Genomic DNA, 15,871 nt, shown 5'->3' with positions numbered 1-15,871 from the left:
TCCAGCCCGGTTAAGAGATGGGGTCCATCAAGCCCCGAGCTGCTATATGAGGGAAAAGCACAAAAAAAAAAAAAATCTGAAAAATTACCAAAAAATTCAATTTTTTTTATATTTTTATATTTTTATATACATACCTAGCAAATTTTTATTTATTAATATCATATATATAAATAAAATGAATTTCATGTAAATAATAATTACTCTTGTGTTGCCATAGCAATCGGTGAAAAGGCACAGAAAAAAAATTGCTCTTGGAGGCCTCCACCAGTAGGTCTCTATAAAATAAACGTAGATGGAGCATTAAAAAATGGGGATTCAATTTGTGGGGTAGGTGTGGTTTTTAGAAATGAGTGTGGTGACTTTATGGGTGCATGTGTTAAGCCAATCCAAGCCAGTTACGGGGTCAAGTAACGGAGCTCATGGCTGCAATTGAAGGACTGCGTTAAAAGAATGCATAATTGATATTCTTTCGGCAGAGGAATGCAATGGAATGGATACACACCTTGACTCAATTTGCAAGCAGCTGTAATGATTTTGTTTTTTGGATTGAGAAAGCATCTACATGGTTGCTCCCGTTTCTTTCTGCAAATGTACTCTCTTCTTGAGTTTTTGAATGAAATCTTGATTTTTAAAAAAGGAGACTTGGGCTTGGGCTAGAATTATAAATGAGCTTATATGACATGTCGTTTTATGCCTTTACTTCAAATTTAGTTGACTTAAATTCTAATTAGGTCCCTTTCTTTTTATTTTTTATTTTTTATTATATTCATACAGTTTTTAATATAATCAAGTGTCATAAACCTAACAATATGATAAAGATGAGAAAAAGAAAAAGAAATTTGGTATACAAAAACACTCCTTGAATGAAGCAGTGCTTGGTGGAATATGCACATGAAAAATTTACAAGTTCAGATTAATGTGAAGTTTTCTTATTAGTTACAACATTTGGGTAAGAATTTGAATTTTTGAATACCCTACCAACTCAATTATGCCCCAGTTTATATGCATTAATGGGAATTAATTAGGATTAAAAATTTGTTATCAGCAACAACAACAACAAATAATGTTGATGATGAATTGGTTGATATAAATAATGGGAAAAGTTGAATAATGAATGAGAGATCATCATTGCTGCATTTTCAATCTGGGTTCATTCCAACATTATGCTTTTGGTCTTTCTCTTTTCTCTTTCTTATCTTTTATAAGAGGCTGAAATGCTGGGAATATATACTCATTACTCAATCAAAAAAGTTGATGAGCTTGCAAATGGACATTCAAAATTATGTGTAAAGCTGCGGCTATGCTTGTTTTGGGGTCGAAAGGGTAGGGTAGGTTAGGCATTGGGATCTCAAAACAAAGAAAGCATCATTTTACTATAGAATATTTGGATTTAGGTCATTCCACATACTCATGATATTAAGTGTTAGTAATCTGATTAAGGACCATTGTTGTAGTTACCATGCATCACACATCCTAACTTCTCTATACCTCTTTCAACCTTGTTGATCACAATAGAGTGCGTATCTCAAACGAAGGCCTAAAGATGTTCGATTATGTCGTATATGGTAAAGACTCGTTGATCACAACGGATCGGACAAAAGAGTGCACTCAAGCAGTGCACCTAAGTATTGTGCTTTGGAACTGGGTCACAAGCCATGTGATTTGTGAGATTATGAGACCCATGAATGCATGGGAGATCGGTTCATGTACATGTACTGTTAGATCCAATTAGTGGTTATTAACTTACTACATCCTTCCTTGGTTGAATTAAAAATTGTTCCGGATCTCTCGACGACTCTTAATTAAAATACACTAGCGAGCCATATATGTATACACACATATATAACGAGAGAGTGTGTAGCCTAACAGGGGAAACATGGCATCTAATAATAAGGAAAAGCAGATGCATCAAAAGATAGCCAATAGTCATTCGACACCGAAAGTGGTGTTGAGAGACCAATTCCTGTTAAACAAAATTCCTCTTTCTAGTACAATGTTGCTATTTGTACCATCTCAACCGATCATCTCTCTAATAGAGGCGAAGCCTTTTTATTTTATCTCACTTTTCCTAAAATCCTCTAAGTGAAAACTCGCCAGCTATATAGCGTTCCACTTCAAGGCTTCACTTCTCATCCTCTCTTCAACAATCTTATTAATTTCTCCTTCTACACCTTCAACAATGAAGCTTCCGCACCATCCTTCAACAACAATTTTCTCCTTCATCTTCATCTTCCTCTTACCCTCCTCAATCTCATCCCAAACCTGCCAAAGATCCTGTGGCAAACTCCCCCTCAAATTCCCATTTGGCAGTGACCTTGGCTGCGGCGACCCGCGCTTCCACCAGCACGTGTCATGCAGCCAAGGCAACCTCCTGCTCACAATGCACACAGGCTCCTACCCTGTCACCAACATAGACTACATCAACAAAGTCATGTACATCTCAGACCCCTCCATGTCAACATGTTCCTGCACCCAACCAAGCAAAGGCTTTGGCCTGGATTGGGACTCGCCCTTCTCTTTCCAAGATGACAACATCTTCGCCTTACTTGACTGCTCAACTTCTTCCTCCCCAATATTCCAATCAAGCACCCTATACACTGATAAAAACAACAACTCCAAAGTGTCCCTATGTGACAACCAAGGCACCTCAATTTGCAGCTTCTTATATTCTTGCAGGGCCATAAGCACAATCAACCTCCCAATCTCCACATGTTGTGTTTACACGCCTGTTGATCTCGGGCCGGCTTTCGAGATGGACTTGCAGAAACTGCATTGCAGTTCTTATTCTGGGTTTTACAGCTTCAACGAGCGCCAGTCTGACCCTAACAGTTGGAAGTATGGGATTGCGCTCAAATATAAATTCAGTGTGAATAATGAGTATCCAAGTTCATGTGCTAATTGTGAAATGAGCAATGGGATTTGTGGCTACTTTTCCGGCGGGGCTTACAATTCTTTTTTATGTAATTGTCCAAATGGGATAAACACCACCAATGATTGTTACTTTGGAGCCAATTATAATTATGGTTCGAGGCTCTCATCCTGGCAGATTGGTACGTATCAAACATGTATATCTTTGTATCTTTTTGGGATTTTATATGAGTCTATGTTTCTGAAATCCAGTTGTTTTTGTATGCTTCCAGGTACTTGGCTATTCTATTGCTTGGCTTGCCTGTTGATTTCAGTCTGGTAGATTTTGAAATTTCATAGGTTGGATTTGAAATCCATAAGAAATGCAAGAGTTGAGGTTTGACCTTCGTTTTAATAATATAAGTACGTTTGAGAATTTTCCGCAATGTTTGTAGGGCAAGTGTGTGGAAGTAATGAAATATTTTCCTTTCATGAGAATCAAGCAGAAGAGGATAACATGATGGTGTAGGTTTGTGGGTCGTCAGCTGATTTGTATTTAGCACAACTTTTAAGCCCACCACAGGGATTGACGTATTATAAAAACAAAAAGAAGAAGAAGATTAGGGAATTGGGTTCCTTCTTCTTGCACTATGACTACAGTCTATAACCACTAAGAAAGAATCGGCTTTTGTTGTAGTAAAGGTTGTTTCTTTATCATCGCTTTATTGGCAAGCTCATAATCTCTCCACTATTCTATCTCCATATTGTTAGTTTAGAGATTCTAAAGAAGCAGAACAGTGGCTGAAGTAACTTGTGATACACTAAACAAAATTCCAAAGTCCTTGTTTCAATTAGGGATTTTTGTAGACATGTCACCTGAATTGATATCTCAGTTTCAATTTATCACCTTAAAGAAAAATTTCAAAATCCATAATTTGTCATATGACTTTAACACAATTCAATTTTCCATCCATTTTAAAGGGTATTTTATACATGGTTAGAGAGAAAAAAGGGGAGGGGGAGGGAAGGGGTTCCTATGCGATGTGTTTTGGGGTAGATGGGGGAGAAAGGTTGAGAGAGGTCTCTTTTTTCTCTTGAAAATAGAAAAACTAAAACACCCTTAAAAATGGATGAAAAATTGGATGGTTGTTAAATTCAAATGACAAGTCGTGGATTTTGAAAAATTTAAGGTGACATTTCTCTTAAATTTTTCTTTAAGGTGACAAATTGAAACTGAAGTATAAGTTCGGGTGACATTTTGACAATTATCCCTTTCAATTAACTTTTTTAAGTACCACAAAATTTCATTGGATTCGAATGTAGATGGCACAGTAGCACACTTACATGGCAATGCCAATGCATCAATATAAATTCGGTTAGCGCATAAAATTCATTATACTCAATAGTTAATGATGGTGCACTCACTCAAACCCACACCCCACACCCTGTCGTCACTAAGGCCATTCCCGATGAGGGCCTTAAATGGGACTATACCTTCTTAGGGCTAAAAAATATATGCTTAGGGCCCAAAAAGAATAAGAGGACTAGCTGCCAATTTTCCTTACCAGGACGAACAAAAAATAGGCTCAAAACTTAGCAGAATTGGTTGCCTTCTTTTTTTTGGACAAAAAATTGGTTACCTTCGAACATAACAAAACAATAGTCAATGAATTGTGCATATAATTTTCAAACTCAAATTGTTTAAAATTTAACAACAATAATGTGAAATAATTAAGTTTAAGATCCCATGTAGTTGATGGTCCATTGTGTACAGTGGCGGAGCCACTCTAGACTTAGTGGCCCTTCATATTTTTATCACTCCTCTATTATATTATATATAATATATCGAATTTATAATAAACAACTTAGAATTTAAGTTAAAATATCCTCTAAAACAAATTAGATATGACTTAATTAGAAATATTTAGCTCAAAACATGTAAGTATTGAATATTTAGGTGTTTTATATACTTATATTTTTATTTATTTCCTAACTTTACAATTCTAGCTCTGATTGTGTATATATATATATATATATATATATATATATCAAAATGAATTAGAGGTCAAATATGTGAACTATATTTTAAAAATTAGAGGTCCGTGTCTGAACATTTTCTAGGGCACGTAAATTGCAGATCATTTTTTGGGGCACGGAGAGGGCATGGCATGGTCATTCAGTAGAATCAATACTCTACAAATTGTGACCAGACTACCATTTCGGTACACCTGCTCATCATATCATTTACTTTATCAAATTCAAACCCCAGCTGCTTCTAGTACACTAGCTATATCATGGAGTTATGGAAATGTATTGGTTTCGGCTTGATCCTCATGTTCGGGGCTTGGTCTTGTGGAGCCACTTCTCGCAGTCTCCAAGATGCATCTATGTACGGGAGATACGAGCAATGGATGACTCGTTATGGTCGCGTATATAACGATGTTAACGAGAAAGAGAATCGTTTCAAGATATTCAAAGAAAATGTCGCGTTTATAGAATCATCGAATAACGATGTGAACAAACCCTACAAGTTGGGTGTTAATCAATTTGCAGACCTTACGAATGAAGAGTTCAAAGCCTCAAGAAATGGATTCAAGGGGCATGAATGTTCCACAAAGACGACTTCTTTCAAATATGAAAATGTTAAGGCGCCAGTGCCAGCTGCAATGGACTGGAGAAAGAAAGGAGCTGTAACCCCCATCAAGGACCAAGGCCAATGTGGTAATTAATCGTCTAGGTTCATTATTATTAATCATTTATAGTACACTATATACTCTTCTTTTGGAGTTTAGTAATATTTTTATGTTATTCTAACTACTATTAATTGCAATGAAAAAATAGGATGTTGTTGGGCTTTTTCGGCAGTGGCAGCGACCGAAGGCATTACTCAGCTTACAACTGGTAAACTGATCTCTTTGTCTGAGCAAGAGTTAGTTGACTGTGACACCAGCGGTGTAGACCAAGGTTGTGAGGGTGGCTTGATGGATGATGCCTTTCAGTTCATCCAACAAAACCATGGGCTTAGTACGGAAGCTAATTACCCCTACAATGGTGTTGATGGTTCATGCAATACCAAGAAAGCAGCAAGCATTGCAGCCAAGATAACTGGCTATGAAGATGTGCCTGCAAACAGCGAAAAAGCCCTTCTAACCGCTGTTGCTCATCAACCAGTTTCTGTTGCCATTGATGCTGGAGGTTCCGATTTCCAGTTCTATTCAAGTGGTGTCTTTACAGGATCCTGTGGAACGAGCCTTGACCATGGGGTTACCGCTGTTGGTTATGGCGTTAGCGATGATGGGACTAAGTATTGGTTGGTTAAAAACTCATGGGGGACAGAATGGGGTGAAGAGGGGTACATAAGGATGCAAAGAGATGTTGAAGCAAAAGAAGGTCTATGTGGCATTGCTATGGAAGCCTCTTACCCCACTGCTTAGCTTAAAATTAAACCAATGCCTACTATATGGTTTGTAAGTACTATAATATGTACTTGTATGTGTAAAATACTTTATAAGATATGTACTGTGGCTGTAAGAAAACTTAGCCATTTGTGAAAAGCTTTTTCAGTTTCTTTTTGTTGGAGTATGAATACCCTGATCAATTTGGAATGGTAAAATCACTGGGTTCGAAAAAGAAACAGATATTCTTCCCAACAGTTCTTATTATAGAAGAGAAATAGCCAATTGTGTTTTTAGCGTTTGAGGCGTTCACAACGAAAAAAATTTAAAATGAAAATTTGAGCATTATTCTAGAAGACAAAAGGAATTTGCCAAAAAGAGACAAGAATTCCAAAAAACAATGAAACCATTAGAGCATTTAGCCCTAAACCCTAAGCCAAGGCCACTTTGAGGACTTACAGAGTGTATCTTAGCCCCTTTTTTGGTTTTTACAATCACCCACAAAGAGGGATTGTCAACAGCGGGACTCAAAGTCAAAAGAAATTTGCTATAAACAATGAAGAGACCAGGTGCATTTTCGACGTGTGCTATTGTCCTTCATAGCTTTGGGTCTATCAGCACATAATATGAAATCATTTATTTACTATTAATCTGACAGCAGGGTTCATATAAGAACTTTTACTGGGCTACGAAATAAGATTGCAGATATTGTTTGGGGACTCCGAGATAGTAAGGTCATCAAATCACTATTTTAACTGCACTTTGATTCATTTACTTTATCAAACCCTAGCTTCTCCCAATACTAGCTATACAATGGAGTTCATTAAGCAGCTGTGGAGATGTGTTTGTTTGGTCTTGATCCTTATGTTGGGGACTTGATCTAGTGAAGCCACTTCTCGTAACCTCCAAGATGCATCAATGTACGAAAGATACGAACAATGGATGGTTTGTTATGGACGTGAATACAATGATGTTAATGAGAAGCAGAAGCGTTTTAAGATATTCAAGAAGAATGTGGCATACATAGAATCCTCTAATAGCGATGTAAACAAATCTTACAAATTAAGTGTAAATCAATTTGCAGACCAAACGAATGAAGAAGTGAAAGCCTCAAGAAATGGATTCAGAGGGCGTGAGTACTCCATAAAGACTACTTCTTTCAAATATGAAAATATGACAGTAGTACCTGCTACCTTAGATTGGAGAGGCAAAGGAGCTGTAACACCCATGAAGGACCAAGGCCAATGTGGTAAGCCTCTAATTTTTATTTATAAGACGAAATTATTCTTCTTCCGGAATATTTTCAATTGTTTTAGTTCTAGATATTATTTAATTGCAACAAAACTTATATGTGCAGGAAGCTGTTGGGCTTTTGCAGCAATGGCAGCCGTTGAAGGAATTACACAGCTTACAACTGGTAAATTAATCTCTTTATTAGAGCAAGAGGTGGTTGATTGTGACACCAATGGCGAAGACCTAAGATGTGGCGGTGGCTGGCCCGATGGTGCCTTTGAGTTTGTTTACACCATAATCAACCTAGCATATCCAGCATCAAAACGACTGGCGCTAAGGCAGACATATCTTTTCCCTTGCCGAGATACCCCAAAGGGACACACAGACAAATCCCTAGAAAGTGACTGACGTCATTACCTTCTGACTTGCCTAAGGAAGACACTCTTCTAAAGGGGCAGTCACCTGATGTAGAACATATGGCAGATTTTATCGCTGTTGAGCAAGAAAAGGGACGTGGTGTGAATTTGCAAAATTGTCGTTCGAGCTCCGATTAGGGAGCAAAATACCATTTCGGAAAGGAACGATGCCACGAGTCAAACTCACAGCTTTGCTGTGATGTACGATGGATTTTGGCATTCTGGAGTCGTTTGGGCTTTCAAAACTGCATTCAAAGTTCGAAGTTAATTCCAAATAAATTCTATTTTTCCGTTTCGGAGTTACATAGTTAATTCCCAAAATAAATTCTGTTTTTTCAGTTTGAGTTACGTAGTTAAGTCTCCGAATTAATTCTGTTTTTCAGTTTTAATTGTAATAACTCCCCTAGCGTTACAAGGGTTGAGAATTGTGTATTTAGACGGGTTCGTCTAACGTTTTTAGTTCAGATTTTAATCAAATTAATCAAAGAGAGTTTCTCAATTTCTGGTGGATTCCAGTTTCCTTGTTACTCAAGGTTTTCGTTTGAAACCTTATTTGCTTGTGCTGCGTCAAGTGGTATCAGAGCGGGTCTCTCCCGCCTTGGTATTCTTGTCTTATCATGGGTGATCGTGAAGCTGATGTCCCAGCCCCAATTACTCGAGCGGATCTGGACGCTCAAAACCAACGGATCGACAACCTAACCACCCAATTTGGGGAGATGCGAGAATTGTTGTTGCAAGCTCTTGGTGGCAACCATAGGCGAGGAGGCAGGGATGACGAAAGAAGAGAAGGCAGGGAATGATAATCGAAGAGAAGGTAGAGATGGCGAGAGAAGAGATAATAGGAGGCAACTTATTCCGGATAGTGAGTCAGAGTCAGAAGAAGAACTTGAAGAACCACCACCACCGGCTAATAATCCTCGTAATCGTAATCGTAATTACGAGAATTTTGGCGACTATCGGATTAAAGTAGAAATTCCTAACTTTTGGGGAAATCTGAAGATTGAAGACTTCTTGGATTGGCTTGTAGAAGTGGAGAGGTTTTTCGATATTATGGAGGTTCCTGAGCATAAGATGGTGAAGATGGTAGCTTTCCGTCTTAAAGCTACAGCGGCTGTTTGGTGGGATCAATTGCAAAATTTACGGCAGAGGCAAGGAAAGCAACGGGTTCGAACATGGCGGAAGATGAAGTCGCTTATGATGGAACGATTCTTGCCCACAGATTATGAGCAGATTCTCTACCGTATGTACCTAGGCTGTGCGCAAGGCACCGTTCAGGAATATACCAAGAATTCATGCGTTTGGCAGAGCGAAACCATTTGACCGAGACTGACAACCAAAAGGTCGCGAGGTACAACAATGGGCTGAAGATTTCCATCCAGGAAAAAATTGGTATGCAGAATATATGGACTTTGCAGGAGGCGATTAACATGGCATTGAAGGCTGAATTGTTGGAGAAGGAGAAACGCCAACCCAACTTCCGCAGGAACACGACGGAAGCCTCTGAATATATGCTGGTGCTTCTAATGGCTCAGAGATAAGGGAAAGTACAAGAGCAGATCTTGGAGGATCGATAAAACCAACAAATACACAAAATAAAAATTTCAATGAAGGTAGCAGCCGAATTACAACAGAGGGCAGCCCCAAACCAGTCCCTGAATCCGTATGCTAAGCCCATGACGGACATATGTTACCGTTGTCAAAAACCAGGGCATCGTTCTAATGTTTGTCCAGAGTGGAAGCAGGTACCAACTTTATCGAAGAAGCCGATGAAGATGAGGAAAACGATGAAGTCGGGAAAGATGATTATGCAGGGGCTGAATTTGCGTTGAGGAAGGAATGGAGAAGATTACCTTGGTTTTGCAAAGAGTTCTTTTGGCACCAAAGGAGGAAGGGCAGCGTCATAGTATTTTTCGTTCCCTCTGCTCAATCAAAACAAGGTGTGTGATGTGATCGTCGACAATAGAAGTTGCGAGAATTTCGTGTCAAAGAAATTGGTGGAGTATTTGCAGCTATCTACGGAGCCTCATGTCAGCCCTTACTCACTAGGTTGGGTTAAAAAGGCCCTTCGGTTCGTGTAGTGAGACTTGCCGAGTGCCACTTTGTCAATTGGTAAGCATTACAGAGATGAAATATTATGTGATGTTATTGACATGGATGCATGCCATATTTTGTTAGGGCGACCTTGGCAATTTGATGTGGATGCAACTTTCAAGGGACGAGATAATGTAATTCTGTTCTTTTGGAACAACCGGAAAATTGCAATGGCAACCACACAGCCCGCAAAGCAATCTGTTGAGCCCAAGACGAGGAGTTCTAGTTTCCTAACCCTAATTCGCAGCGAGCAGGAGTTGAATGAGGCTGTCAAAGAAGCGGAGTGTTTTTGTCCCTTGGTGTTGAAGGGGTTGTTGAAAATTGGCGGAGGAGAAGGTGACATTCCACAAGATGTGCAGCAGATTTTGAATCAATTTCAGGAACTACTTTCTGAAAATCTGCCAAACGAGCTGCCTCCTATGCGGGACATACAACACCGAATTGACTTGGTGCCTGGAGCTAGCCTTCCAAATCTGCCCCATTATCGGATGAGCCCCAAGGAGAATGACATCCTGAGAGAACAGATTGAAGAATTACTGCGGAAAGGATTTATCCGGGAGAGTTTGAGTCCTCAGCCTCGCTTTGCTGGTTCCAAAGAAAGACAAAACTTGGCGAATGTGTGTTGATAGCCGGCAATCAACAAGATAATACCAAGTACAGGTTTTCCATTCCACGGTTAGAAGATATGCTGGACGTTCTTGGAGGCTCAAGGGTGTTTTCCAAGATAGATTTGCGAAGTGGATACCACCAGATTCGCATACGACCTGGAGACGAATGGAAAACAGCGTTCAAGAGCAAGGACGGATTATTTGAATGGTTGGTGATGCCATTCGGATTGTCAAATGCACCTAGCACTTTCATGCGACTCATGAATCAGGTTCTTCGACCATTTATTGGTTCTTTTGTCGTTGTTTATTTCGATGACATTTTAATTTACAGTACCACAAAAGAAGAACATCTTGTGCATTTGAGACAAGTTTTAGATGTGTTGAGAGAAAATAAGCTGTATGTGAACCTTAAAAAATGTACTTTCTGCACAAATAAGCTACTGTTCTTGGGTTTTGTTGTTGGTGAGAATGGTATCCAGGTAGATGACGAGAAGATCAAGGCAATCCTTGACGCCACCCAAAGACAGCTCAAGTTCGAAGCTTCCATGGCTTGGCCACCTTTACGAAAATTTGTGAAGCATTTTAGCACTGCTATCACTGAATGTTTGAAGAAGGGCTTGTTCATTGGGGAGAGGAGTAAGAGAGAAGCTTTGCAGAAATAAAAGAAAAGCTTTGCACCGCACCTATTCTAGCTCTTCCAAACTTTGAGAAAGTTTTCGAAGTTGAATGTGATGCCAGGTGTGGGAGTCGGAGCAGTGCTCTCACAAGACAAGCGGCTAATTGCGTTCTTTTCTAAAAAGTTGAGCGATGCACGTCAAAAGTGGAGTACTTATGACCAAGAGTTCTATGCGGTTGTTCGAGCTTTGAAGCAATGGGAGCACTATCTTATCCAGAAGGAATTTGTTTTGTTTACAGATCATCAAGCGTTGAAGTATATTAACAGCCAGAAAAATATTGATAAAATGCATGCTAGATGGATGACTTTTGCAGAAATTGTTCGTTATCACATACTTCCGCAAGACCAATCGTGGCGGATGCTGAGTAGGAGAGCTTCATTATTAGTCACGCTGACTCAAGAAGTTGTGGGGTTTGAATGTCCAAGGAATTATATGCAGGTGACGATGATTTCCGGGAAATTTGGATTAAGTGCACTAATCAAGAGCCAATGGCAGATTACTTTCTCAATGAAGGTTATTTGTTCAAAGGCAACCAAATTGTGTATTCCAGTTTCTTCTTTAAGGGAGAAGCTCATTCGGGACTTGCATGGTGGAGGGTTGAGTGGCCACCTAGGCCGTGACAAAACAATTGCATTGATGGAGGAGAGATTTTACTGGCCACAGCTCAAACGTGATGTTGGAACTATTGTGCGCAAGTGCTACATTTGTCAAACTTCGAAGGGGCGTGTACAAAACACTGGATTATATATGCCATTACCAGTTCCTAACGATATTTGGCAGGATCTTGCTATGGATTTTGTCCATCGGATTGCCCCGAACACAAAGGGGAGTGGACTCTGTATTTGTGGTGGTTGATCGTTCTCAAAAATGGCGCATTTCATAGCCTGCAAAAAGACTGCCGATGCATCAAATATAGCCAAACTGTTTTTCAGGGAGGTTGTTCGCTTGCATGGGGTTCCTACATCCATTACATCTGATCGTGACACCAAGTTCTTGAGTCATTTTTGGATCACTTTGTGGAGACTGTTTGGGACTACTTTGAATCGTAGCAGCACTGCCCATCCCCAAACGATGGCCAGACTGAGGTTACAAACCGGACATTGGGCAATATGGTGCGAAGCGTCTGTGGAGAGAAGCCGAAACAATGGGATTATGCATTACCGCAGGTGGAGTTTGCATACAACAGTGCAGTCCATAGCGCTACTGGGAAGTCTCCATTTTCCATTGTTTATACTGCTATACCTAACCATGTTGTAGATTTGGTGAAACGCCTAGAGGCCAGCAAACCAGTATGGCGCGAAAAATTTAATGAGGAAGTGGTAGCCGTTCGAGATGAGGTCAAGCAGAAACTTGAGCAAACAAATGCTAAGTACAAAGCTACTGCGGATAGGCATCGACGTGTTAAAGTGTTTCAAGAAGGCGATTCTGTGATGATATTTATGAGGAAGGAGAGGTTTCCAGTTGGCACTTACAGCAAGCTTAAACCGAAGAAATATGGTCCTTACAAAGTGCTCAAACGGATCAATGATAATGCCTATGTTATTGAGTTACCGGATTCCATGGGAATTTCCAATATTTTTAATGTTGCAGATTTATATGAGTTCCGTGAAGATGAGGTTCTTTATCCAGATCATAACTCGGGGTCGAGTTCTTCGGAGGTGGAGAGGACTGGTGTGAATTTGTAAAATTGTCGTCCGAGCTCCGATTAGGGAGCAAAATACCATTTCGGAAAGGGAACGATGCCACGAGTCAAACTCACACTTTGCTGTGATGTACAATGGATTTTGGCATTCTGGAGTCGTTTGGGCTTTCAAAACTGCATTCAAAGTTCGAAGTTAATTCCAAATAAATTCTGTTTTTCCGTTTGAGTTACATAGTTAATTCCCAAAATAAATTCTGTTTTTTTTTAGTTTGAGTTACGTAGTTAAGTCTCCGAATTAATTCTGTTTTTCAGTTTTAATTGTAATAACTCCCCTAGCAGTTACAAGGGTTGAGAATTGTGTCTTAATTTATGGTGGATTCCAGTTTCCTTGTTCCTCAAGGTTTCGTTTGAAACCTTATTTGCTTGTGTCATCATCACCGTCAAGCTCCCGAAAACCTAATTCCGAGGACACGTGTCACCTCCCGCGTTTTGCACAAAGTCTCACATCAAAACTTTGTGCAAAACTCTCATTTTCACTTCCTATAAATAGGGAACAATGCCCAAATAGAAATGGTAACTATTTTCTCACATTTACTGTTACTCTGCCAAAATTACCACATATAGTGACTTAAGCATCAGAGAGAGCCTTCGTGTGCACCACACCGTGTCCGAAGCTTGACAACTGCTTCTTCCTTGTTGTCTTCTGCAGGTTCTTCAAACTTTGAAGGTCCTCACCTTCCTCCCTGCTGATGATCCTACACTTCTCTACCTAAGTTGACCCTCCCCAAAAAGAGCATCAACAGAGTTCATCAATCAAAACAATGGCCTTAGCTCCAAGGCTAGTTACAACTACACGGGTGTTGACGGTAGATGCAACACCCAAGCTACCCACGCAGCCAATATAACTGGCTACGAAGATGTGCCTGCAAGCAATGAGGAAGTCCTTCTTAAGGCTGTTGCTAACCAACCAATTTCTGTTTGCATTGATGCTGGAGAAAATGATTTCCTATACTATACAAGTGGAGTTTTTGCAGGATCATGTGGACTAGAAATGGATCATTGTGTTACCATAATTGGTTATGGCGTCAGTGACGATGGCACAAAATATTGGTTGCTGAAAAACTCATGGGGCACAGATTGGGGTGAAAGAAGTGTGTGAGCAAATTTCCCCACGAGAATATTCGATTGGAAAGATTCTCCTTCTTCTTGGCCGCCTCTTTCTCCTCTGCAAAATAGAACAAATAAGAGGACCACACCCGGGGGGTGTTGGCAAAAGGCTCTCCGATGCCTAAATTAGTTCAAGGGTTTGTAAGAAAAACACTAGCTAACTAGGGTATGGAGATGTATTTATGGTGTAAACTGGGCGGCCGGAGCCTTCTGTAGAGAGAGAGAGAGAGAGAGAGAGAGAGAGAGAGAGAGAGAGAGAGAGAAGGTGACTAGGGTTTGAGAGGAATTTTATGTAGAGTTTCCGTAGAGATTTTAGACGTACCTCAACCCTTGTGTGTGACCATCTTTTATAGTGGTCAAGGAAGTTAGGGTTTCAGAGGAATAATTCCTTAGATGGAAAGGAATTATTCCTCCCTGATTTGGAATTGATTTGATTAATTAGGGATTTGATTTATTAGGGTAAATCAAATCCTTAATTGTGGTAGGTATCAAATCAATTCCTAATTTAATTAGGTAACTCCTCACTTAATTGGGAATTGTGGTAGGAATCAAATCAATTCTCAACCTAATTAGGTAACATTTCATTTAATTGCGTAATCCTCAATTAAATTGAGTAACTCCCAATTAGGTTGAATAATTTCCAATTAGGTTAAATAATCCCCAAATGGAAGGAATTATTTGACCTAGGGTTCTGATTTAATTAGGTTCCCACAAAGGGTACATGAGGATGCAAAGAGATGTTTATGCAAAAGAGGTCTATGTGGTGTAGCTACGCATGCATCTTACCCCATCGCATAAATAAATTTACCATCAAACTAATACAAATACCAAGATATACTAGGAGGTGCTATGATGTGTATCAGCTTGTAAAACTTCATAAACAAATTGCATCCGTTTAGCTTTGTTCAGCTAGAGCAACTATGAAACTGATGCTCATTAGCAGACAACATATTACAGTACTTTAAATATTTAGCCTTAAGAACTTTGGCCCAAAGACCTTGGTCATTCTGAAGAAGTCTCCAATTGGATTTAGCTAATAAAGCTTGATTCATCCAAGCAACCTTCTTCACTCCCAAACCACCAGCACACTTAGACTTATGCACAGTTTCCCAATTCACAAGATGCACATTTGCCTTATCAAAGGCATGCGCCAAAGAAAATTCTTATTTAATCGATCCAAATTTGTTACAAATGTAAGGTGCAACATAGCAGCTTTGCATAGAATATATAGGAATAACAGAGGTGACTGATTGCAATAACGTGAACCTGCCAGCCATAGAAAAATTGTGGCTTTTCCAAGAAGAGAGTCGTTTTTGGACTTTATCAATAATTTCCTGATAAGTATCTTTGGTAACTCTAGTGTGAATTAAAGGAACTCCAAGATACTTACCAAGATTATCTGATAAAAGAGAACCATTAATAGAGGTAATATTTTGAGCCAAACAAGACAAGTGCTAGGGGACACACAAACCATAAACTTTTCAAAACTGACCTTCCGATGAGAAAGGGAGCAAAAATTATCCAAACACAGCTTCATCACCAAAGCCTGCTCTATAGAGGCTTTCTCAAACAAAACCAAATCATTAGCAAAAAATAAATGAAAGACAAAGGGCCTCTTTGGCAAATATGCATATTCTTCCAACTTTGGTCAAGAATTTTCTGCACAGCTTCCAAGTTTGGTCTCTTTGTCGTATACCACACTTAGGAGAGAAATCAGTTGTTAACTCACCATTTAAAATAGCTTTATACTGCACAGAACTAATACAATGCATGATGAGCTCCAAAACTATTCCCC

The 15,871-nt window shown here is 39.5% G+C and overlaps 2 protein-coding genes and 1 pseudogene across 3 annotated transcripts; all 3 read left to right on the top strand.

Annotated features, from left to right (window-relative positions):
- Positions 1-885: 885 nt before the first annotated feature.
- LOC103328311 (senescence-specific cysteine protease SAG39-like) lies at positions 886-6,281 on the top strand. Of its 2 annotated transcripts, XM_089050969.1 has the most exons (3): positions 886-906; positions 5,148-5,568; positions 5,689-6,281. In XM_089050969.1, the coding sequence occupies exons 1-3, from the start codon at positions 886-888 to the stop codon at positions 6,279-6,281; spliced, it is 1,035 nt and encodes a 344-aa protein (XP_088907095.1). The 2 variants fall into 2 exon arrangements, with proteins under 2 accessions (XP_088907095.1, XP_008228922.3); XM_008230700.3 differs by lacking the exon at positions 886-906 and having other exon boundaries at positions 5,142-5,568.
- Positions 2,047-3,345, top strand: LOC148917758 (uncharacterized). Its single transcript, XM_089049532.1, has 3 exons — positions 2,047-3,050; positions 3,141-3,207; positions 3,303-3,345. Exons 1-2 carry the CDS (start codon positions 2,180-2,182, stop codon positions 3,188-3,190), a joined length of 921 nt encoding a protein of 306 aa, XP_088905658.1. The 5' UTR covers positions 2,047-2,179; the 3' UTR covers positions 3,191-3,207; positions 3,303-3,345.
- Positions 6,282-7,055: 774 nt separating the features above from the next.
- On the top strand, positions 7,056-14,874 carry LOC148917757 (senescence-specific cysteine protease SAG39-like; annotated as a pseudogene).
- Positions 14,875-15,871: the final 997 nt, after the last annotated feature.

The sequence above is a fragment of the Prunus mume genome, linkage group LG4 (genome assembly GCF_029339155.1).
Source record: "Prunus mume cultivar Tortuosa linkage group LG4, ASM2933915v1, whole genome shotgun sequence".
In the NCBI taxonomy this organism is placed as follows: domain Eukaryota; kingdom Viridiplantae; phylum Streptophyta; class Magnoliopsida; order Rosales; family Rosaceae; genus Prunus; species Prunus mume.
This window is presented reverse-complemented; position numbering and strand designations above follow the sequence as displayed.